General features: G+C 51.3%; 9 protein-coding genes across 9 annotated transcripts; 4 read left to right on the forward strand and 5 right to left on the reverse strand.

Annotated features, from left to right (window-relative positions):
- Positions 1 to 262: 262 nt before the first annotated feature.
- Positions 263 to 1,107, forward strand: BO94DRAFT_327855 (uncharacterized protein). Its single transcript, XM_025606952.1, has 2 exons — positions 263 to 702; positions 753 to 1,107. The coding sequence occupies exons 1-2, from the start codon at positions 342 to 344 to the stop codon at positions 956 to 958; spliced, it is 567 nt and encodes a 188-aa protein (XP_025471064.1). The 5' UTR covers positions 263 to 341; the 3' UTR covers positions 959 to 1,107.
- A 450-nt stretch (positions 1,108 to 1,557) lies between these two features.
- BO94DRAFT_532249 (putative CorA family metal ion transporter) lies at positions 1,558 to 4,116 on the forward strand. Its single transcript, XM_025611083.1, has 5 exons — positions 1,558 to 3,482; positions 3,534 to 3,607; positions 3,658 to 3,710; positions 3,759 to 3,812; positions 3,864 to 4,116. The coding sequence occupies exons 1-5, from the start codon at positions 1,865 to 1,867 to the stop codon at positions 3,964 to 3,966; spliced, it is 1,902 nt and encodes a 633-aa protein (XP_025471065.1). The 5' UTR covers positions 1,558 to 1,864; the 3' UTR covers positions 3,967 to 4,116.
- On the reverse strand, positions 4,057 to 5,597 carry BO94DRAFT_532250 (uncharacterized protein). Its single transcript, XM_025611084.1, has 3 exons — positions 5,554 to 5,597; positions 5,208 to 5,492; positions 4,057 to 5,147 (listed from the first exon to the last, which is right to left on the reverse strand). Exons 2-3 carry the CDS (start codon positions 5,402 to 5,404, stop codon positions 4,136 to 4,138), a joined length of 1,209 nt encoding a protein of 402 aa, XP_025471066.1. The 5' UTR covers positions 5,405 to 5,492; positions 5,554 to 5,597; the 3' UTR covers positions 4,057 to 4,135.
- A 203-nt stretch (positions 5,598 to 5,800) lies between these two features.
- BO94DRAFT_532251 (DNA repair protein RAD5) lies at positions 5,801 to 9,584 on the forward strand. The gene has a single exon (XM_025611085.1). It carries the CDS (start codon positions 5,830 to 5,832, stop codon positions 9,457 to 9,459), a length of 3,630 nt encoding a protein of 1,209 aa, XP_025471067.1. The 5' UTR covers positions 5,801 to 5,829; the 3' UTR covers positions 9,460 to 9,584.
- A 273-nt stretch (positions 9,585 to 9,857) lies between these two features.
- Positions 9,858 to 12,084, reverse strand: BO94DRAFT_328064 (uncharacterized protein). The gene is made up of 3 exons (XM_025606954.1): positions 11,729 to 12,084; positions 10,259 to 11,647; positions 9,858 to 10,181 (listed from the first exon to the last, which is right to left on the reverse strand). Exons 1-3 carry the CDS (start codon positions 11,898 to 11,900, stop codon positions 10,030 to 10,032), a joined length of 1,713 nt encoding a protein of 570 aa, XP_025471068.1. The 5' UTR covers positions 11,901 to 12,084; the 3' UTR covers positions 9,858 to 10,029.
- Positions 12,085 to 12,554: 470 nt separating this feature from the next.
- Positions 12,555 to 15,808, reverse strand: BO94DRAFT_458222 (P-loop containing nucleoside triphosphate hydrolase protein; the record flags this gene model as incomplete). Its single annotated transcript, XM_025607782.1, has 7 exons — positions 12,555 to 12,856; positions 12,912 to 14,430; positions 14,490 to 14,530; positions 15,178 to 15,193; positions 15,377 to 15,454; positions 15,528 to 15,620; positions 15,683 to 15,808. 7 exons carry the CDS (start codon positions 15,806 to 15,808, stop codon positions 12,555 to 12,557), a joined length of 2,175 nt encoding a protein of 724 aa, XP_025471069.1.
- A 695-nt stretch (positions 15,809 to 16,503) lies between these two features.
- BO94DRAFT_582693 (uncharacterized protein) lies at positions 16,504 to 18,351 on the forward strand (the record flags this gene model as incomplete). Its single annotated transcript, XM_025615491.1, has 1 exon — positions 16,504 to 18,351. One exon carries the CDS (start codon positions 16,504 to 16,506, stop codon positions 18,349 to 18,351), a length of 1,848 nt encoding a protein of 615 aa, XP_025471070.1.
- A 559-nt stretch (positions 18,352 to 18,910) lies between these two features.
- Positions 18,911 to 19,892, reverse strand: BO94DRAFT_554099 (PIG-L family deacetylase; the record flags this gene model as incomplete). The annotated part of the gene is made up of 3 exons (XM_025613697.1): positions 18,911 to 19,076; positions 19,139 to 19,580; positions 19,655 to 19,892. 3 exons carry the CDS (start codon positions 19,890 to 19,892, stop codon positions 18,911 to 18,913), a joined length of 846 nt encoding a protein of 281 aa, XP_025471071.1.
- Positions 19,893 to 22,664: 2,772 nt separating this feature from the next.
- Positions 22,665 to 23,244, reverse strand: BO94DRAFT_532259 (uncharacterized protein). Its single transcript, XM_025611086.1, has one exon. The coding sequence runs from the start codon at positions 22,831 to 22,833 to the stop codon at positions 22,675 to 22,677; it is 159 nt and encodes a 52-aa protein (XP_025471072.1). The 5' UTR covers positions 22,834 to 23,244; the 3' UTR covers positions 22,665 to 22,674.
- Between the last annotated feature and the right edge of the window lie 770 nt (positions 23,245 to 24,014).

Genomic DNA, 24,014 nt, shown 5'->3' on the forward strand with positions numbered 1-24,014 from the left:
GAAAATCTACCCTCCGTCGGCTTCTGACCGCCTACCGTAACGGGGGATCGACGGTTATCGGGCATCGATAAGCCACACTTGTCGGCCACCGTCCCGCAGAACGATTATTCTCCTATCGCCTTGCCTCCGTCGACTCAACTTACTTGCACTAGGGGCGTTTTCGATGCGGTCTCTGGGAGATGACGCTGCATAGCTTGCATACAGCAGTCTCACAGCGTCTAGGTCCTTGAATTTCTCCCCCGTGACTCCGTTCTCATCCCGTTGTCGACTGCGCTACCCATCCCCTCTCGCTCGCCTCTTCCGACAATACGGAACAGGATCGACTCCCGACGCGTTCCATCATGGAGGACATGCCTCCCAGGCATCGGGCTCCAGCCGTTTATCGAGTTCCACTAGGATCTCCGTCTTCCGGACCTCGTCGGCCGTCCCGTGGGAGTGTCGAGACTCCAGAAACTTCTGGCCACGAAAGAAAGCGTCGTAGAACAAGCAACCCGGAGCAACACGCAGATGAGACCATAGAGTCCGTTGATCTTACAGCCCTGGAGGATACAAATCCGGTCTCAAGGACACAGGCCAAACAACGAGAGGACGCCATACTTGCGCAACAATCTTTAGACGATAACCAGGGGCGTTCTGTTTTGACTGCGTACAAGTGTCCGGTGTGCATGGACACCCCCGTTGACGCCACTAGCACTGCGTGTGGTACGTTCTATGCCAAGATTATATAAGAGGCTTAGCTGACCCTCACCAAGGGCACCTTTTCTGTCACAAGTGCATCATAGACACTTTGAAGTTCAGCGAAGAACAGCGCGCGGATACGTCTGGCAAAGGCCCTCGGGGCACTTGTCCTGTGTGCAGGAAGCCTCTCGCGAGAAATGATCTACCTGGTCCGAAGAGAAACCTTATACCTTTGCAGATCAGACTCACTACTCGAAAGAAAAGAGAGGCGATAGAATGAATGCAAACATCACCAACACTGGTTATGATCTTTTATCGAGCCGTCTTCTGCTATAAACTGCTTCACGGGTTACAACAAGGAAGCAGCCCCCAGGGACGGAAGATTGTGTCCCCCACTGGGCATTCTCCATCCTCTCACGCCATGTCGATTGGGCCAGTTATGTCTTTATCTTGCAGCCTATGCCGCGTTAGGAATATGTGCTCGGTTTCAACTCCCGTAACTTAAGACTTCAATGAACTAACTATCAACCCCTGGAGAGGCAAGGTCGAAGTTAGGTTCGCAATCTCACAGGGAAACTTAAAATACTGGGCTACACCAATACGAAATGACCTTTGCCAACCTGCTGCTGCTTATTGTGTACAGGAAATATGGAGAATTTTCATGCGAAGGATAAGAAGAGAATTTTTGCATAAATTGCAGCGTCCTGCAGCGTCGCGCCCACGTTAGGGGCTCTAATGGATAGATAAGCTTACAGTAGCTAAGAATGACTAGTGGCTTGTCCATCCAATGAAGAACGTTTATCTTTCCCCCCGCAAGGACCGGAAGTTTCTTGTTTCCCGGTTGTCTATTAATTTTCAATGTCTATCTTCGTGGTGCAAATTTCTTGCCCCTGGCTTGATGTTCGCGCCCGGCGACGTCATACCCCGCGATAGGGATCTTCTTCGTGCTTTGGCACTAGAAGCACCCACGTTCTTTCCACCCCAGCGGATTACTTCTTTCATTTCTACTACCTACCCAAGGTCCTTTGTAGGTAGACCTCGATTTGCTCCAATCCTCAATCTCAAAAACAGCATGGAATCCTATCTCCAACCCTTCGAGCGCCGTTTGTTCATGGCACCGATTTAACACCACCGAGTGAACTCTCCCATAACTACAACCAGAATTAAATTCGTCATCATTGCAAGCATGAGTATTCACTCTCAAGACCATGCACAGTTGGCGATGGGGCTGCAGTCTTCTCAAGACATAGCCGATGTCGAGGCAAATCCGCGCGCCCCTAACCCACCGGTTTCTCCGACTACGAAGGAGCCCCCTTCCCCTCCCCCTGAAACATTCAGCACTGCTGCCAGGTTCAACTCTCGTGAGACCGTTCGGAATCGGATGCGACGCTCGACAACCGCTCGCTCATATTATCGCGAAGACGGCGCCCACGATCCGAATTGGCAGCCTGGGACAGAGCCCGGCATTGATCCCAACCAGCCGCTTCCCGCATACAGTACGGAATGGATGGCCTCGACGCCCACAGACTTACACGGGAAAAGCGAGATTACTGTTGTGGATTTCTCACAGCATGATATGAGACAGTACGTCCTGGACAATGACACGCTGGAGCCGTTTCTTGCGAGAGAGAAAGAGCCTTGGGTGCAATGTAGATGGATCAACGTCAACGGGCTTAGCTGGGATGCCATCAGAATCCTGGGTAACCAGAAGGGGCTACACAGGCTTGCAATTGAGGATCTGATCAATGCCACCAATCGCACCAAAGTTGACTGGTACTCCGATCATGCGTATATCGTGCTGAAACTCCAGAAGCTGATAAAGCTCAAAGAGGATGACAGCGACTCTGATGATGATAGTGATGACGGGCAAAGTCCATGGTTGAACGAACGCAGGGCCTCTGCGGCGAGCAGTGTCTCCCTGAGAAGACCTACTAAACGAATGCTGGTTTTGGAAGCGTTAAAAGACCTTTTTCGTCCGAAATCCCGGGAGGATGACGATCCGGATGGACCTTCTGGAGCAAATGTCTCCGGCTTACGACAGACTCAATCAAAAACTTCTGTCCTTGGCGATGCTTCAAATGTCAGGTTAATGCCTCGGAGCATCCAACGCTACCGAGGTGGCCCGAACGAGGATCGGATAGCCTTCATGGAGCGCCATGCTATCCTAGCGGCAAAGGGACTTTGTGTTACCCTAGAGCAGGTCTCGATTTTTCTGCACGCGGATAATACGGTAACGTCATTCTTCGAGACAAGTGCCGACGATGTTGAAGGCCCGATCGTCCGGCGCCTCAGTTCCCCAGAGACGATGCTACGCCAGTCGTGTGATGCTAGTATGGTTGTGCAGGCTATCTTGGATGCTATTATTGACCTGGCCATACCAGTGACTACAGCTTACCAGGATGTTATTGGTGACCTGGAGCTCGAGGTGCTGACAGATCCAGACGTGGATCAGTCCAAAAGTCTGTATGTACTCACGTCTGAAATCGCAATTCTGCGGAATTGCATGCAACCAATTGTGACTGTCATCAACGCCCTTCGAGATCATCGTTCGGAACCTGTCCATACACCTGGCCTTGGAGTCCTGAGGAATGCTGGAACAGCGACTCCTACCAATGACTGGGGTCCGCACATTGGCACGGCCACCCCGAACCTCAAAAGTTTGGGTGGATCAAGCGTCTCTATTAGCACGATGTGTCATACATACTTAGGAGATGCTTTGGATCATTGTATCACGATTGTCGAGGGATATGATCAAATGAGACGGGCTGCGGATAACATGATTGACTTGATCTTCAATACCATCGGTGAGTTCAACTACTACCCTCGGAGCTTGACATTGAGCTGACAATATCTAGGCGCCTATCAGAACGAAAGCATGAAGCAGCTCACCCTTGTGACCTGCTTCTACCTTCCTCTTACTTTCTTGACAGTGAGTCAAGTCCGTTCATCCCATGTACTGCTTATCTAACTGCCGGTCAGGGCTACTTTGGCATGAACTTTGAGCAGTTCTCTGCTATCAAACATAGTGATTCGTATGTCTATTTGCCCTTGCTTTCATAGTCGCTAACCCGAATATGCAGCTATTTTTGGATGATCGCGGTGCCTTTTGTATTTGCAACGACCGCCTTCTTAATGTAAGTTTCACTTTGGGTTCGATCAATGGCATCATTAACCCCTGTCTACAGGCGCGATAAACTCCAGCGTTACTTGGTGTTGCTTGCCCAGAAGCGATTGATCACCAGCTCTAGGAGAAATAGGCAACGGAGGAGAGCTACTAGGCGAGCATAACCTGATCACAACCGCGATGATCAGCATTGAACTCTCACAGTTATACGCCGATAGATCACCCATCCCTATTCAGACGACATGTGCGAAGCCTACTGTACATTAGAACATCATTGTACCTCTATATATAATACAATAATCGCACATCTGAACAGACCATAACGATCACCGCTCATGAGAGCGTCTTCCGCGTAAAAGACATATAAGCCTTCCAGGGCAACTTCCAGTCCGACCGGAGGAGTTCGGGACGGAAGATGTCAAAGTCCACACTTTCAAGCCTGTCCAGCCACAGCCGCGTTCCAACAGCAGGCATAAAAACTCCAAAGGCACGGTTCACCTCATCCAACGGAGTTTCATTCTTCTGTTCTCTGAACAGGTCCTGTTCGGTATCATATTGATGGCCCTCCTCACCCTCATGCTCGAAATCATGACCCACATCCTGCCCAGCACGAAGATTGCTCAGCATCTGCTGCACAGTGATCAGATGGTCACTAGCCCGAGTCGCAACCGTGAAAACAGCATCCCGCAGCCCCGGCGCCTCCGCACCTAGCCTAAACACATCCTCCTCCTTCACCCCAGCCTGAGCCATCACATCCAAAGGCAGCATCACAGCCCCCTGCTTCGCTCCCCCAGCCATCATACCAGAACCAGCCTGGTCAGGGCGTTGACTCGACGCAGCCGGGAACGCCACCAGCGGTAGACCGCGAAGCACGGCCGCGATTCCAGCCGCTTTCCCAATATGCGATGCGACATGATCTGCCGTTACCGAGGTCATGGGCAAAGCCGACAACGTCAGGTATAGCAACGTCGAATACGTGCTTTCGGCGTAGGACTCGAGAGCAGCGATGTTGGTATAGGGATCGTTTGTGAGAGTTTGTTCGCGCGCGTTGATCATCCGGTTGAGCCAGCCTTTGCTGATCCGGGCTCGGCCTTGGGTTCTCTCGTTCAGGTCGGAAATGGCGGAGGCGAGCAGAATCGCGATGGGTTCTTTGGGGGGTGAGCCGGAGAGGGTTTTGGCGACGGCGTCGCGCCAGAATTGCAACCGCATGAGTCCGATTGTGTGGGAGGAGGTGGTGTCCGGGATTGTGGAGAGGGAGACATTGAGGGCTCGGAGGGCTATGTAGAAGGTTTGCGCGTTTCGGGGGATAAAGGTGCTGAGTGTGTATGAGGGGCGGTCATATTTTCTGCGGAGTGAGAGAGATACGTTAGATGGGAAAAGTGGGTTGAGGTGTGAGTGACATTACAAAAGAAGGTCTGAGCAGTATTTCTGGGCTGCTTGGACTTCGGCTTCAGCTGCGCCTGTCACTGAGCTGGCGGCGACGGGGCTGGATCGGCTGAATTGGCGTTTTTGCGATCGCTGCAATTGTCTGAGGAATAAAGCATATCGAGAAACTTGCTGGTTTGTGCGACAAGTATGGATGATGTTTTTGGAGAGAGACATTTTGATCATGGACGCCGGTTGGCGATTGTGATGTTTTACAGGGTGGCGGAGAGATGGCTCTGGCGCATTATTGCCGGGCGTGGCTTTTCTTGACGGAAGCGGTCAGCTCAGAAACCCGGTACCAGGTGAGGAAAAGTTGCATCACTTACAAGGCAATTGCAGTCCACTGCCAATATCGGGGACTGGGGAAGGCTGATACTTCTGATAAGCTCTGCAGCAGTGGAGGTGCAATCCTCACTCTTTTTTCTTGTTGCTTTCGGAGACTTTTGATTGGATGGTGGCTGCAGCGCGAAATGACGTCGGCCCGAAGGCCCATCGCGTCTCGGCGCGTCTTCCGGCCGCCAATTAATCCTGCCGATCCTCTCCGGTCCCTGGAATTTTCACAAGGCCCGGGCAGCAACGCAGAGGGTCGAGGTCCATGCAGGATGAATGTTCATGATGCTGACGAGCGGCCCTTGAAGAAAAGGCGCTTTTTCGTGGATGAAGAGGAACAGGTCGCCTCCCAACCGACTAACGATCCTATCCCAGCAAATCTCGATGCCCCTGCTTCCTCGTCCCTGACCGAGGGCAATGGGATCCAATCACAACCTATTCCACTCGAAAATGCCCAACTCGACGAACCAATTTCCTTCCCTGACGGATCTTTGCAAAGTGAGAGCCATGCCGTTCCCCGTGAGAAGGAAGATGCTGCCTATTCAGAACGCCACACCGCAGATTTGAGGACGGAGGAAACACTAGTACAGGCGGATGGCGATGGATTCGATACGGCGACATTCATAAGTATTGTCGGGGAACATCTCTCCGCAGACTCGATATCGAAAATTCGAGCCGCAGCCGGTGATGACCTTGAGAGGGCAGTCAATATTTATTTCGATGGATCCTGGAAGAAACCTTCTATCAATGGTGCTCGAAATCAGATAACCCTTACCGCTCGCCAACGTTCGCTTCCTGTACAACCCCCTCCCAGCGCAACGCCTCCGTCTACAGGCTCTCAAATACATAACGCAACTCCCACGACAGATAGGGGCTCATCTCGATATGCAGCTCAGCCCTTGCTGAGATACGTAGGCGCGTTTGGCGTGGGAGGCTGGGCTACAAGGAGTGGAAGGGGAATACTCAAGCATGGGGATCATGTGAACATTGAGCGTACACGGTCCCAGCCCATCTCGAAGCGAGGTCGCGCGGGGAAGCTCGTCGCTAATCAGAAAGTCGATGTCCTCACACGGTTCACCACTAAATCTGGTCAGGAGATCGGGAGGCTGCCTCGGGAGACGGCTGAGTGGGTTTCGACTTTATTGGATCAGAAGGTGTGCAAATTCGAAGCGGTCTGCGTATACGTGCCGGACATTGTCCGAGTGAATGACACCATCTATCTGCAATTGTGGTGCTACTTGCGGATCGAGGCATTCCAATCTCGGATACTTAACGAAGTGGTTGATGATAACAGGTCGATTGCTTACTTCGAGGAGAAGGAAAGCACGGAGGAGAAGCGGTTGCGGCTTCGTCAAGTCGCTCTTGTGAAACTCTTCGATGAAATCGGTCTTCAACCCACATCCATCAATGACATGACGAGGAATCACAAGAAAGAAGGATTGCTTCGTGCGGCAGAAATGTCGGAACAGTATGAGCGCGTCAAAAAGGAAAATCAAACAAACAACGGCTCTTCTGATGAAGAGGACACCCCGGAGCTTGAAGAAGACCAGCTTGATACGCTCTATAAGAAGGCCCAGTCCTTTGATTTCAACATGCCCGAGGCGGAGCCTGCCTCATCATTCACAATGGATCTTCGAAAATACCAGAAGCAAGCGCTGTACTGGATGCTTGCCAAGGAGAAGGACAACAAGTCTGCGAGGGAGACGTCACTACACCCACTCTGGGAAGAGTATACCTGGCCGTCCAAGGATGTTGACGACAAGGATCTCCCGGTTGTAGAGGGTGTTGATCACTTTTATGTCAACTCTTACTCTGGAGAGCTGAGCATTAACTTCCCGGTGCAAGAACAGCATTGCCTTGGGGGCATCCTGGCGGACGAAATGGGCTTGGGTAAGACGATTGAGATGCTCAGCTTGGTCCACTCTCATCGAGTTGAGCCACAGAACCCTGGCAACCTGGCGAGGCTACCCCAGCTGTCTGCCGGAGTCGTCTCTGCTCCGTACACCACCCTTGTAATTGCACCCACGTCCCTCCTGGCACAGTGGGAAAGCGAAGCCTTGAAGGCTTCACAGCCGGGAACGATGAAAGTCCTGATGTATTACGGTGCGGACAAGAACATCAACCTTAAAGAGCTGTGTGCTGCAGGCAACGCGGCTGCTCCCAACCTGATCATAACCAGCTATGGTGTGGTCCTCTCGGAATACCGTCAGCATGTATCCACGTCGCTCTCCTCTATCCCCCCCAGCGGTCTGTTCTCGGTGGACTTCTTCCGGATCATTGTCGATGAAGCTCACATGATTAAAAACCGTCAGTCAAGGACAGCTAAGGCGTGCTATGAACTCAAAGCAACACATAGATGGGTGCTGACAGGAACACCAATCGTCAATCGCCTGGAAGACCTGTTCAGCCTAGTGAGGTTCCTCAAGGTCGAGCCATGGAATAATTTCTCTTTCTGGAAGACGTTCATCACAGTCCCTTTCGAATCAAAGGACTATGTGCGTGCTCTAAATGTGGTGCAGACGGTGCTTGAACCTCTAGTACTTCGACGTACCAAAACAATGAAGACCCCCGAGGGTGAACCTCTAGTGCCTTTACCACGTCGAACCATTGCGATCGAAGAAGTTGAACTTCCAAAACAGGAACGGGAAATCTATGATCTCATCTACACCCGGGCAAAGCAGACATTCAATAACAACGTTGAAGCCGGCACTCTGCTAAAGTCATATTCAACCATCTTCGCACAGATCCTTCGTCTCCGGCAAACATGTTGTCATCCGATTCTCACCCGCAACAAAGCGATTGTTGCAGATGAGGAAGACGCCGCAGCCGCCAATGATGCAAACGCCGACCTCAAAGATGACATGGATCTACAAGATCTCATCAACCGCTTCAAGGAAACCACAGAAGCAGCCGAATCCAACGAGCCCCAAGACCCCATGGCCAAATTTACCGCTCACGCACTGAGGCAGATTCAGAACGAGTCTAGCGGCGAATGTCCTATTTGCGCAGAAGAGCCCATGATCGATCCTGCAGTCACAGCCTGCTGGCACAGCGCATGCAAGAAATGTCTAGAAGACTTCATCCGCCACCAAACCGACAAGGGCGTGCCTCCTCGATGCTTTTCATGCCGAGCGCCCATCACATCCCGGGACATCTTCGAAGTGATCCGTCATCAATCCAACTCATCGTCCCCGGAGAATGATATACACACCAGCACTCCCCCAAGCGCCTCCCAAGCTCCTCCCCGAATCTCCCTCCGACGCGTCAACCCTCTCTCCCCATCCGCACACACCTCTGCCAAAATCCATGCGCTCCTCGCCCACCTCAGCCGCGTCCCCTCCGGCACCAAATCCGTCGTCTTCTCCCAATTCACTAGCTTCCTCGACCTCATCGCCCCACAACTCACTCGCGCCGGAATCCCACACGTCCGTCTAGATGGCACGATGCCCCAAAAAGCGCGCGCGGAAACCCTCGCCCAATTCAACCAAGTCGACACCTTCGACCAGGACGAGATCGACGAAGCGGAAGCCGTGGATCTCCCTCGCACCTCCCGGAAGAAACACACTCCCTCCACTCCCCCTCCCAAGGTCCTCCTAATCAGTCTCCGCGCCGGCGGCGTGGGCCTCAACCTCACGACAGCAAGTAACGTCTTCATGATGGACCCCTGGTGGAGCTTCGCGATCGAAGCCCAAGCCATCGACCGCGTCCATCGAATGGGCCAGCTGCGCGACGTGAACGTGGTACGGTTCGTAGTGAAGGACTCCATCGAGGGTCGGATGCTGCGCGTCCAAGAACGCAAGATGAACATTGCGGGATCGTTGGGACTACGGGTTGGCGGCGATGGATCGGAGGATGATAAGAAGAAAGAGCGGATAGAGGAGTTGAGATTGTTGTTTGAGTAGATGAGATGAGATGAGATGGCTGGTTGGGATTGAGATCCGTTGTTGATATACGATAATGATACCATTGTAGTAGTAGTTTCGGGTTGCATTCTGTGATATAGAATGAATATAGCATATTATGCGGGGCATATGATTGATTGTATTTCAGATATTTTATCAGTAATCGGTGGTGTTGACTCTAGTGACAACTGAACACTATCATTCAAGATCCTGATTCCTGAAAGCATCGACACTTACCCATTCATACTATACTATTCAACGATTTATCAATACTCTCTACTCTCTACACTACATCACATTCATTCATTCATTCATTCATTTCTCATCCTGAGCTAACCAATTTCCATTGACTAAAGCCTGATTGATATCAACCATACAACACACACAATCTACCAACATCCCCCTCCATCCCCGCCTAGTCAAAACCACACACACAGTCAGATCATTTCCAGATTTCAAAATCGAAATTCCAAACTCCAAATTCAATTATTAGGAATAAGATAAGATCAATGTAACAATTTCTCTCGCATCGCGCGCCAGCCAGATAAAATGTTGGTCAGGTGAAAAGGATTACGACTTGTTGCTGCTGCTATGATGCAAAACCTTAGATACTTTCTCCTTCAATGTAGTCATGGGGTTATGGCTGTGATGAGAGCTCGAACTTGAGCTTTCTTTGCCTTGTTGTTGGGCGTTTTCGCTGGAACCTTTGACTGTGTCGGTGGCTATATTTTCCAATATAGTGTTAGCTGGTTGCATTCACGGTTGTGTTTGGGTAAGGGAGGTGGAGGTAGGGGCTGACCTTGTTTAGAGCGACTGGTTCTGCGCTGATCCAAACGCTTCTCGAACTCGTACGGTTCTCTTGGAGCCGGGGTCTGGGGCCCTCGAAGGGCTTCCTCGCTGACTTTGTTGTTCCGGGGGACTTTGGTTTCGGAGTCACCGGCAGTAGCGGCGTCTTTACCTTTCTGTTCTTGGGATGTGGATCCATTGGTGGTTTCTTGTTTGTTGCTTGTTGTTGGGGTGGAGTCGACGATGCCTCCTCCTCCTCCGGTGGATTTGTCCATGGATGGCTTGTATGTGGATGCTCTGGCTTTCTGTTGGAGTTCGGACTCCTTGTCGCTCATCTTGTTCTCTGTTGTAGGAACGCCATTGGCTCCGGCGGGAATGGATTTGCTCGCGGTCTCCTTCTTGTCTTGTTGAAGGTTCCGGGCGCTGTCAATCTTGTCCATTGCTCCCTGCTTGTTGGTGGCTCCTTCGGCTGTTCTTGGGCTGAGAGAGCCCCTTTCCCTCGGCAGAGACCCGGTGGCAGCGCTGTCGATCTTATTCTTGTCAACAGCTGCTTCGGCCATCATTGGGCTGGCAGACTCCTTGTCCTTTTGTAGTGAGCCGGCGCCTGCACTGTCGATCTTACTCTTAGGTCCCTGCTTGTCGGTGACTCTTTCGGCCATCACTGGGCCAGCATAATCCCTTTCCTTCTGGAAAGATGGAGCACCCGCATTATCAAGCATGGTTTGGCTGGCGCGTCCTCCACTGGGGCTCGATTGTTCCTTGGATCCCTGATTCTTAAATTTGCTGTCTCGAACGGCGAGGGTATCCTGTCCTACCTGACCGGAGTATGCATAGGCACCACTAGTGGCGGAAGACGACCCAGCAAGGTCTTTGTTCTCTGGAGGATATGCACTTTCCTGGTCTGAGTAGACACTAGTAGTCGAAGAAGAATCGGCAAGGTCTCCGCCCTTCGGTGTATACGGAACTCCCTGACCGGAGTAGGCATAAGCGCCAGTAGTACCCGAGGAAGTTCCAGCAGTATCACCACCTTTCGGAGCCTGGGGATACGAAATTCCCTGACCTGAGTAGGCGTAGGCACCAGTAGTACCCGAAGAGGATCCAGCAGTATCACCACCTTTCTGAGTCTGGGGATACGGACTTCCCTGACCGTAAGCGGAGCGCTGGGTTCGCTGCTCCGGGACGCCAACGTGGGATGGCACCAGTTTGGTACCTGAGCTGGTGGTGTTTCCTCCTAAGTAGTTCGTCTTTCTCTCGCGGGATGGCTCGTCGATGAAGACGTTCTTGGGGCCAAAGTCCGCGTTGCTGGGGGACTTGGGATTGCGAGCGTGGTCGACGTGGATAGATGACAATGCTTCGGGGATCACGGCTGTGTTTTCCTTTGTGGTTGGGGCGCCGGGTTGTTCTTGGTGAGGGTTAGTTTGGATTATTCTATGTGAAGGGATATGGATTGGGGCAGGGTCAGAGCAAGAGACAGGAAGCTTACCATCGCGGTTGCCGGCATCATAGGGATCAGTGGCAGTCCCTTTGCCCTGGATGCCAGAGAGAGGCTCATCGCCATGCTGTGAAGAATACGGGTTGTCTGGGGTCTGGGTAGGATGGACCTCACTCCAGAGAGAGTTCGAGGCATTGGTGAAGGTGTCGTTTATGGTCTCCATGATGGGTGAATTGGGTGAGATATTAGTTGAAGAGATTTGAATTGGACCACCCCAGTGCAACGTCGGCGAGCTTGGTTTATAGGTGGATGGGAATGACGATCAGAGAGCTTCTGTCGTCAGAGCCAAGACCTGAGTTTCCTGTAAGACTGGTTTATTAACGGGTTGCGGATCTTCTAGAAGAACATGAGAACAGCACCGTATTAAAGTACGTCAGTGGCACGGCGTAACAGCAGAGCAATGGAGCAGCAAAGCGGCCGTCTGCAGTGGCCATTGAGTGCTGATCGTCAAAACCGCGATGTCATCACTTCCGGTCCGTGACGTCAAGAGTCGTCACCCGTCACGTGGGTTTCTGGACTGACCAACTGGCGATGGCGCAGAGAGCGCAGAAAGAGCAAAGACAAAGTCAATTGAAATTCTATGTATGGGAAAGAGACCCTGAGGGGCGCCTTATTTTCAACATTGACTCGTACATAGAGCCATCCCTCCAAACGCCCCACACAGAGAAGCACGCCAGTAACGAAACAAATGACCTGTCCATATTAACAACGCAATCACCGCCGGAAGTGGATAATATGTATCGTTCCGCGAAAAGCTGATTATGAACTCCTGCCGAATCCCGGAATGCGTCCCCAGAACGTAAGAAAATAGAACCTGTCACGCCTGTTTGCTCGTTTCCGCTGCATTCTTCGCCTCGGGGTGCAAAGGCTGTTTAGGATCATATCCAACACTCTTGACAATGCCCAGCCCCTTGGTCTTTCCTTCACGGAAAAGCACTCGATCTCCCGGGGCCAGAAATTCGGGACGTTGGACAAACCGGAAAGCCACCATTGCACGGTCACCCGTCCGAATAAAGGGGCGATCAATGTCAATGACAGAGCATGTCTGGCTGACCGCGCCTACGTGCAACATTGCTTGGTACCGAGGCTTGATCGTGGTGGCATGGGAAAGAATGAGGACTATTCATCGTCAGCAAAAAAGTCGATTACATACGACGAATGCAAGAAGACGCACCCTCGGCGACAAACTCTCTGTAGACTTTGGGAGGCTGGTCCAATTTCTTGAGAACAACCATACCCTTGCGGACCTCCTTTCGTCGGACACGCTTCAGAGCGAATGAGCCAGACTGGCCCGCAAAGCAAGCATTGACCTGGATTCGCTTGCGCTCAATGGACTTGATCGTGGTAGTCGTAAATTGACCCAGGGAGTCCGGTCCAACCAAGACTGTATCGCCGGCGTGTATCACTCCTGACTTGGCCACCCCAGCAACTACCGTGCCCACGTGAGGAACCGAGAACGTGTCATTGATCAAGAACTCGAACGGCGCGTCAACATTGTATTGGCCACGGTGAGGAAGGATATTTAGGAAGGTCCGAACGAGCTCCAGATTTTCTCCGGTCACGTTGGACACTTGGAAGATTGGACAGATCCGCTGGCTCACAAACTGTGTCGCGGTGTTGATGGTTTCTTCCATGTCTTTCACAAAGATGGGAATCTTGCGAGCACCGGGCGACTTGAGGATTTTGTTGAGCTGGGAAAGGGTCTCCTGCAGAATCTGAGGCGGGCAGATGTCGATCTTGGTGACGATAACCATGACCGGCACGTTCAAAGCCAATGCAATACCCAAATGTTCTTTGCTCATACCAATGAGGCCATTGTTGGCCGCAACCATCAGCAGGCAGTAGTTGGGGCTGCTGCTCAGCATGCCAAAAACCGTAGTCCGAAGGTAACGCTCGTGGCCAGCCAGATCGGAAAAAGCAATGACCTTAGCAGAACGCCGTCCTATATCTTCCCAGGACAGCTTCCGCCCCTGGGCACTGCCAACTATATCACCGCGGCTGTCGAACCCCATGATCTCCATCCCTACAGAGCTGGTCCGGCCGCTCTCGATTTCATGCTTGTGGCGGAACAGGTTGATTCGGGCCTTTCCTCGGCCATCATCCAGATTTCCCTTCACGAGGACTCCTAGCATGGTACTCTTACCTGCATCAACATTGCCTACGACAGCCACTCGGATCTCGGCCATTTCCTCCACAGTACCCGCGGGCTGCCGGATAAGGAGCTTTCCCCAAGAGCCCTTGATGCGCTCGTGTTTCACCCGCGACTCCTCAGGCCCACCGACATTGTAGGTAACAAGGATCCGGCAGTGCGCTGGGAGCGTATCCGCCGCTTCCCGGAGGCGTTGAAGAGCCGTATTCCACTGACCAAGGTCAAAGGACATAGACTCCCCGCCATCCTCGAGGCCCAGGTCGAAGAGTGTCTCTCCGTGTCCTTCATCGATGCGAGACTGCAAGATGCTAGCCAACACCTGCAGGTTATCCTCCGATTGTTCGCCAGTGCCTAGCAGCAAGTCCTTCAACTTGAATGACTTTGGGGCGTCGGTCAACCCCAACTGGTCGAGTATATCCAACTCAGCGTGGTCCTCATGGACTCGAGATACACTTGCTGTTTCGTAGCCGCTATCGCTGGGCACGTACTGACCAGAGCGCTGGGCCTGTTGCTTTTCAGCGTATTCTGCGAACTCGCTGAGGGCCTACGTGTGGATTAAGAGTTAGCGGGAAAGCAAGCTTGTTTCGCGGGGAGGATGCGCACAATCTCCCCTCTGCGTCGCTCTTCTAACGAGTGTTTCGGACCTGTGGGAGGCATGTTGTTGGTTCGATGAGTGGTTATGTCAAAAAAAATATGGAACGAGTCGCGTATCAATCAATATACGAGATAATGCGTCAGTCGGTCGGACGGAAGACAAATTGGATCGCCTCTGGGGCACTCAAACACGTATTCGCGTGATCATAATTTCTCGTATGGGTAACAGATATTTATTAGGGCGTAATAATGGGCACGACGAGATAATAATACGATGAGGGAACAGAGACTAAAGAGGTGAATGACACAGCGGGTCGTGAACAGTGATAGGGGAGAAACAAGAAGAACAGTGTCGAGGGTCGCGGAACCGGGGAAGCTTTATCGATAGCGAGTGCGAGTCATCGCCGCGGCCGCACCTTTGAGTCATACCGCCCCAATAATCAGTCATCGCTCTCCTGCAGCTGCGCCATGCCCTTCCTTACCTTTCTCCGGACTCGAGGCAACTCGTATTTAATGATGCGACTTTACACTGGCCACCGGTGCGGTCTGTCGCTAGTTAGTTACGTATGCCAGTGTGGCATGATGCCATGCGCCTTGCACTCTCCTGGTGCCTCTATCCGAAACACACTCTCTGCAAGTCCACGCTTGACCAAGTATGTGAATACATTAGAAGATAAAGATAAATATATGATCTGACAACCCTGTAGCATCGCCTGGTCTTCGTGGTCTCGTATTTGTTCGTAGCTTGGGCTTTGGAGCGTCGGCGTCGGAGCACCGATTCCTATGTTGCCTCAAGAATATCATATCTAATCCATTTCCTAGGTACCGCCTCCCAAATCTTATGCCTGAGGGGAAATCAGAACGACCGAGTCTCCTATGGCAGAAAGTTAGTATACGAGCCCCGCGGCTCTACCGGGGAAGTCATCGCAAAACGCACCTCGGACAAACAGCATCTCCTCTTGCTTCTTGATGGTCTAGCAAACAATGCCCGTATTAGCCCAGAGTCGCCGCATTATCACCTCCTACCCGGTCCAACTAATGACGTACCCGAAGCGTTTCTTGCTCGTTTTCGTCGTCCTCCACCACGTAGATGGTCTCCTCCACATCCCCTAACACCAGGTTGCAGTGGCTATCGTATGCCTAACGGAGGCCGGTTGTCAGTGGAAACAGCGTAGCAAGAAGTCAGGGGGCGTGAGACTTACATGGAGACGACCCTTGAGCTCGCGATCACCGCGGAGCTTCACAAAGACAATTTCATCGAGCGACAGGCGCACCAGATCTAAGGGCTCGGAGACGGGCGCTGCTCCGGCATCCTCCGTGTCGGCCATGTCGAGAGGGGAAAGAAAGGGGGGGAAACTGGAGCCTTAAGCGAATGAAATGAAGAGGGGGAAAGGATCCAAGCTGCAGCGTGGACAACAGCACTCAGACGCGGGACATGGGTCACGGTTACGGGTGGTGAAAAGAGACTGACAGGGATCGGGCTCGCCAAGACCACAACATTAAGTAACAAAGCGGCACCTCCTCATTTCTCCGCTTTTATAGTCCTGCATCGATTCCCCCCTCAAAACGGCTGACAGCCTGACCCCAGGTTTGTTTGACACGCAGTCACTTTCTTTGCCCCCTTATAACCTCAATGCTGGGGTTTCTACGTGCCAGCCAGAGTCTAGGCTCCCAGTTGCTGTGTCCTTCATACCGTCGGCATCGATTGACCGATCTCCATTCCTGTTCTCCACTTCTTATAGTTCGGGATCCTACGCGCCGGCTACGATCGTTCGCCACCAGAGCGGAGTCTCCAACGACAGTATATACTAGAGCTGGGAACAACAATGGGTTGGGGGATAGAGGCAGGTTTGCTAAGAGTCAGGCGACTCGATCGGGGCGGGGTTCCCCAAGCATCCTGGAGGGTGGTTATGCTGGCTCGGAAGGTTACGAACCACCCGCAGGCGACCCTCATGTTGGGAACTCGCATACTCTCGAGGCAGACTTTAATGCTATCCTCCGAGATGGTCAGCCAGATCAAGTGATGGATGCTCTGCTCAATCCCCGCTTTGAGAACCTAGTGTGGTCGATGCCGCAAAGCATCTTTGTCGAGGTCTTTCATTTGCTGTCCCCGGCTTACTTTATCGATCCTTATCGGGAGATCCATCGCCCAATTCACCCGTCGGCCGTTGATGTCAAGCAGTACAGATCGCTGGACTCGATTTTCGACGAGTTCGCCAATAACCTTGCCGCAATCCTGCAGACTAGACGGTCGGCGGGCCATTTGCTAGGCCTAGCCGAGTACACGCACCTTCTCGATTGCGCACGCTCAATGGGCGATGCAATGATGGCAGACTATATCTGGCATGCCATTAAGGAGGACGACCTGGTGCCAGATGCTCAGTGCTATAACCATTATATGGAGGCGAAGGTCTGGCATAAAGCGTATACTGGCCTGGAGAAGTATCACACGAGAATGACCCCTCATGCTTATCGGCACAGGAGGTTTTTCACCCCCAACAGCGGATGGCAAGGCTATGGTACGGCCGGCAATAGTGTGAGAAAGGAAGTGCTGCAGATCTTCAATGAGATGACACTGGAGGGTACCTCGGGGGATACAACTGCCTTTGTCAATGTCATCCTTGCGTCAAGTCGCGTTGGGCATCTGCAAGGAGCCAAGAATGTGTTGCACACCGTTTGGAACATTGATGTCGACGCACTGCTGGAACAGTCGGAGCACCCCGCGGTGACCCCATACGATCGCTCCTCGCCGCTGTACCCCACAAACCACCTCCTGTTCGCGGTAGCTCATGCGTTCGGCACAAACAACGATATCCCGGCTGCTCTGCGTACAATAGACTTCATTTCCAACCAATATGACATTCCTATCCCACAGAACGTTTGGCTCGAACTATTCGAGCGATCATTTGTCTTGTCCCGTCCGAGATTTGGCCCAGATGCTGAAAGAAATGCAAAAGGCAAGGTTTCGTATGACTTTCTGAACACCATGTTCGAAACCATGACAGCCGAGCCTTTCAACGTGCGTCCAACAATAGAGGTACACCATATACTCGCCAAAACGGCATGGGATCGTGCCCGCTTGTCAGAATTCCAACGCCATATGCGAGCTGCATATGAAATTTTAAGAGAGACTAGAAGGAAAAGAAGGACTGCGAGGTCGATACTAGAGGCGTACATGGGACACTCCCGAGCACATAGAGCAGGGGTTGACCCGGTGCTCCTCAGATCGCGAGCCTTTGCAGATGCAGTGCATGCATATGATATTCTTCGGCTGCGCACTACTCAGCAAACCGTTATAATGGAGCGTCTCGCGCGACTTTTGCTGATCCACCATCGTTGGGTGGGCCGTGACAACCCAGCATGGGAACGCAGCATTCTTCCACGAGCGCTTGAAGAATGGCGAGATTTCCTACCTCAGTCTCTGGTATACCACATCCGTGGAGGCCTTGTGCAGTTCCACGGTACCACCTTCTGGGGTCAGCGTAATATAAGACCCCATAAAAGAGTGCCGGTTCGGCGGCCAGCTTTGGATACCGAGGTCGAGCTAGACGAGGAAGCCAACGAGATAGATGATGATTTCTTCTGGGAGGCTTATCTGCAGTCTGCACCGCACCTTGACCTGTCCTCTCCACCGCTGAAGCGGCTGTTCTGGGCGATGCAAGAGCCCGACGATACAAATGGCTATGCCGCTCATGAACAAGATACCTTTCTGGATGAAGAGCTGGGCTATGAACCTGGCGAGCTTGGGGTCCCTAGAGCTAGAAAGGCTGCAGGGATGCCAGAACGAATGCGCGCTAATACCGGAAAGCGCCGAACAAATGAAGTTCATGATACCTTCGACACTACTCCCGATTATCTCTCGTGGACTTGATCTGGAGTTTCTCCCCTCTCTTTTGTCCCTTTGTCTTTTCAGCTTCCATCCTGCGATTTTGTGCCTTTCACGTTCCTTGCTACTTTGCAAGATTTCTGCAAAAGTTACCGATTCCCAGAATTGCTTTCATTCGCCTTTATTTTTTTTCGCCCCCTGAGCCTTGGCTATGTGTGATGAGCTGCTTTTACCTGTCAATTATGATACCTCATGTTTGCACATATTGTCTTACCTGAGCGGATACCCTGTCCATGGTGACATGTTACGAACTGAGCTTCTTTCTAAGTGCGTTTTCGCACAATGACATTATTTCTGCGATTTATGCATCAAGCCATTGATATACTTGCTATACCAATAAAGAGTATAATAGTCAGTATTACCCATTCAATCCCGCACACCAAATAAACTCCACTGGGGATGGGAATAGACATACCTATACAACGATGTAACCAAATCCCATATAGGAATAAGCAGAATCATATACATACAACTCGGGTATTATATACTACAAATGCGAACACACCTCGGTATCCAGACAGATCAACGGACAGCTAGGAAGGCATCATATCTTCTCCGCCTTCAGATCATTAACAGCCATATACCGACCAAGTGTAATCCAACCCCATCGAAACCACACCATCTGACTTTGGTGAGCCTTCACCATAGCCGACTGCGCCGTCATCCATTCATTCACGGAACTGACGAACAAAAGCCTAGACGGAAGATCACTTTTCGACCCACGACCCGCTCCGGAGAAAATGGAATTCAATGCCCCCGAACCATAGTGAACGGCGCATCCAGAACCCCGGCATATTTGCGTAGAAGATTCGTCGTGGTAAGCGTGTATAATGTGACGGGACAGGTATACCCGGGCTTATCCTTCATCATGTTCCGCAGGAAGTGCACGGCACCGTGGTATAGGGATCGATGGTTGGGGTGGTTGCTTATTCCGCCTTTGTCGAAGGTTAGGAGCACGTCGATGGTCGCTGTGGGTGCTGCGCTGCCGCCGGCAGCTTTGTTGGTTTTCTTCATGGAGCTGTCGTTTGATTCGGGCATGAAGGCGGTCTCGAGGACAGCTGATACGTCACTTTCTGACCAGTGGGCTGACATGCTGTCTGGGAACCGGGTGGGGTCGTCGATTATGTACACGTCTGATTCGTTTCGGAGGCCCAGTTGCATTCCGCTTTTCACGAGTTCCTTTTTGCGGATATGGCCAAGGCCGTCGGCGTCGCCTGTTTTATGGGAGAGATGGGGGGTTAGTGTTTGTAGATGGTGTGGCACGCTGGTGCTGGGGTTGGGGGCATACCACTGCTGAGACAGAGGATCTTCAGGTGATTCCCGTATTCTGGCTTTGTCAAGGCCAATACTGTGGGCGCGAAGAACATGGCTTCATCGTCTGGGTGGGCGATCAATAGGCATATGCGTTTATTGTAGAGACGAGGGAATGCTCCGGCGAATGGTGATGAGGTGGTCGAGGACAATGTCCAGAAAAGGAAGACGGCGAGAACGGCAGAACCGAGCGAAAGCACTGTTGAGGGAGACATGGCGCGAGGGCCTGGGAATGTTTATGATTGTCGAATGGTTTTGGAGTCAAGTGCGAAGATGAATTGAAGGAAAATGGGTATGTAAATGAACCAGTTGGCAAACTGTGGGATACGCAAGCACAACTCGATAGAGAGTGTTGCAGTGGTATCCGACAACCGTTGCCCGCTTGCGTCAATTGAACGCAGCTGACGAAAAATGTTGGGATGTAGCCACTGATTGAGAAAGGCACTTGAGGTGTATGAAATTATTTGAGATTAGGCATCATTGAGGAGACAGATACCCCAATATTTGGATAGCCAAGATGGAGGGAAGGAGATGTTGAACCCCAGGTTGACGATCTCCGGAGCTCCATGCCTCGAGGAGCTATCGCCACGTGACTACTGATTAAAAACAACGATCAATCCAGCCAAATAAAAGCAGCCAGCCTGTATTGGCTGCTGTATAAAGCTATGGGTGTCTGCCTTCGTCCAATTGTATGAGGAATCTGTTGTTTGTTAAACTTAAGACACGTAATATGATGTGGGGGACTGCCACACATACACCTTTCCAGTAGAGGTCGAATCCATTATATATTTTTGGTTGGGTTAGGCTAATCTTGAACCTTCTTTCCTTTCGTTGAATCAATTCAATTCACTATAAATGTTGAAAAGCACCTACTTAGGCCCTTACTGGATTTGCAGAGAGTTCCTTTAAGTTCGTATGACTGAGTTTCGATGCAGCTACTCGCATAGTTGAGCCCGTTCTTTGGTATCACCAATGCAACATTGAATGATGTCCTATTCACCTTTCTTATGCAAACCTCCAGGATATCGCCTAGAGATATCTGTCCATTTTAGAAGAATGTAGTATATACTTAGAGGGCACGATATTTCTCAGCCGCGCACTGGGAGAAGGTGCTAGGCCATTTGGTTAGATCTGCTGCTACTGCCACAGCTCCTGTTCTGCAACTGGAATCGGTGCTGTAACATTGATATCCATCCTAAGGGGGGTTTAACAAGACCCAGGATTTGATTTCGATACACATATCGATAATATATTGGACTTCCAACTCACTACATAGTAGTAGTCACCTTAGGTGCGTGTCCCTAAGAACCTCCAAGCAATGGTCCGACAGCTGTCACCTTCCTAATTAGGATTAGTTACCAGTTAGTAAGCAAACAGGCTAACTCTAAGTAGGAGACTCCTGGTTCCACCCAATCACATGGATGTCAGTGACTGCGTGCTTTTGCTGGACTTTCCTAGACTCGTCAGGGCTAGGCGAAGGAGCAGGATGGGACACTGGAACTCTCCAGAAGATCCTTCATACTACTTCATAGCTCATACTTCGGTCTTCGAGTGCATACCCACACGCCCCACGTGGAAATACTAGTCGAGCTATTTGTGCTATCATCTACTGGCTGTCCTCGAAACAGGGGCACATTGTTTTGGTCTGGTGTACAGAGTACAGACAGGCATGGAGAGCATCCTTGTTTTAGCGCCGTGGTCCTCCGGACTTCGAGGTATCCGAAGTCATACTAGTATTTGAAGGATGAAACTAATAATAGCTAGCAAAATTCACTCACAAGCCATTTCTCAGGCTTTTACCCCTCGCGGGTAGAGTCGGCTGTACCTAGCCGCGGGTGCAACTTGGCTGCTAGATTAGATATAGACGTCATTGCATGCAATGCAGCAAAGCCTTGTTATTTACTTGACCCGGGAAGCGTGCCGTTCGATAAAATTCTCCAATCGTCAGCACGAGTCTATATTCAGAATGATTAGAGAAAGGTCGTAAGATCTCCGTCAGGGGTTCAGGGGATGTTCTCGACCCTAGTACGTAGCTAGTACGGAATAGATCCAATATCAAATCTTCTTTTATCCACTTGTTTCAAACGGCAGAAGCACTGACAAATTGCTTTGGGAGAGTAACCACAACAGAACAAACCCCTAGAACAGAGAAATCATCTAGCTTAGTCGAAAGTTTTGCCTAGTTTGGATAAGTATGCAAGAAAATAACTCAGATACGGAGCTCGTGAAATACCTCGGGCTCTGATAGCCGATATCGTAGGGCTGAAACGCAATTTTCCGTGCCCCTCACTTCCAGCATCTGTTGAGAATCCAATGACGTCGTAGAATGTCAAATTTTGAAGGTCTGACAACAAACATCCTCTTCTGATGTATGTAACACCGCGCATAGATGTCACGAAGCAACCATAGCCTGCAGGGGTCCAAATCTAAGCAATTGTGTGATCAACGCGTCAAACTCAAACCTGCGGGGTTCATGAGCTTGATGGTAAGGAACATGATCCCCCATGTCGATAAACCTAGGCATTGAAGCTATAGCAATTAGAAACATGTTTGAGCAATGATATCCGATATTGGGCGACGGTTAGTCACGCCATAATAAATTATTAGTCCTTTGGTGGAGGCAATGTTCCTGTCGAAGTCGAACCCGGAAAGGCGGTCCGCAGGTACGGCGTCAACCATAGACCGCATGTCGTGCACCCACGGACCGATTAAACTTCCGTCGAGGACCTTACCGGGCAGGGGAGTTGGAAACAACGGCAGTCGCCGAAGTCCTTGACGAAGGTGGTTCAATTGAAACTAAAAAGGCCCCATCAGTGAGCGATTTAGCTCGCTGAACACTGTGGAGGAGAACGGACAGAAAATTCTGAGGCGCTAGTGTCTAGCAGAATTCATAAGAGTCATCGCTAAAGCTAACCATCAGAACAGATCCGGGCCGGTGGACAAGCTCCGTAAGATTAAACGGGGTACGGTGTACCACCAATCCACCTCCCTTTCCGCCTAATAGGAGGGGTTTCCGCGGAAAAGACCCAATCGCATGGGCGAAGGCGTCAACATAGCCTGGCAACCTTGCAAGAAACAGTATAGAATGACTGGCATCATGGAGGTGATAACTGACGACTCGTCACTACTAGTCTCCTCCCTGTTTTGCAGCTGCATGGAATGGGGCCCAAGCTTCTGCGGGTTTCATGAAGCCAGATGATGGTTAATAACGCAGCCGCAGTGCGTGCTCAGGCGGAGAAATCCCTCACTCAGGGAGTTGTTGACTTGACTGAAGTCAGCTTACTGTACTCCGTATATTATTATTAGATCGAGATTTGGAAACGGTCTTGAGTAGGTGAAGAGTCGAGATTATTCAACAAATAACTCCTCTAAGTTAGGTACTCCGAGCCAAGGCCAGCTAGATGGCGAAATCCGCCCCCAATTCGGAAAGAAAACGGCCTGGCAATGGGTACTCGACTGCAGCCTTCCATGTCCGATAATCAATGTGTTACGCAAAGTCCAAAGCGCTCCTGCATGCATCTGCGTTGCGTGGATTTCCCAGGTTGTATGCACCCTTCAGAAGCATGAGCTAGAAGTATTCCAGCTATAGCTATTGGGGGAGTGCTCAGCTTCCTATGGTTGATTTGCCAATTTCCCCTTATGTGAAGGGTATAGAATATGAATCGACCAACCGTGGAGACTTGGCATGCATGCTGAAGCCGAAATCTTGTATAGCATCCGATCTCATGGCGTGATCGAATCGGCCATCCGTAGCCGTCATGACCAACTCGTGCCGAAACTCTGCCACCGGGACGGTCAGAACCGACAGGTATCAGTCGAGTCGTCGTCCAAGGTACCTGGATCGCCAGAGTTCAGACCGATCATCGCCATTGCGCATGCTGTCGTCCGGGCATCTCAATGGGTGGCGGTGAAACTGTTAGGTAATGGGTATGGCGGCGATGGGTAGCCATTCGTCAGAGCAGAGGCTGTTCCCTGCCAGGTCACAGCACGCACCTCCAGTCTAGAACAACAACATTGATATTAGGTTAGTCAATATCATATGTTGCTTGCTATGAATGTTTTAGCTGTCCGGTGAATTGTTTTCCATCCAACATGCCATCACGACCAGCCAACGACTTCGCTACACCGACCGACCGGCAACTGCATCCGGATGATGTGATGATGCCCCGCAAAGAACGGAATTTTCTACAGTGCGGGGAAATTCGAACCTATCGCTATGCAGTGAGCGACAACGGAATCTTCCTCCTGCGTACAGGGTCTCTGTTAGCGCCGTGATGAGTACCCTCAGACTTGGCCAAGAATGGCAACAACGGGGAGAAACCTAGGCTACTGGGCAG

This window comes from Aspergillus sclerotioniger (genome assembly GCF_003184525.1).
Source record: "Aspergillus sclerotioniger CBS 115572 chromosome Unknown BO94scaffold_5, whole genome shotgun sequence".
In the NCBI taxonomy this organism is placed as follows: domain Eukaryota; kingdom Fungi; phylum Ascomycota; class Eurotiomycetes; order Eurotiales; family Aspergillaceae; genus Aspergillus; species Aspergillus sclerotioniger.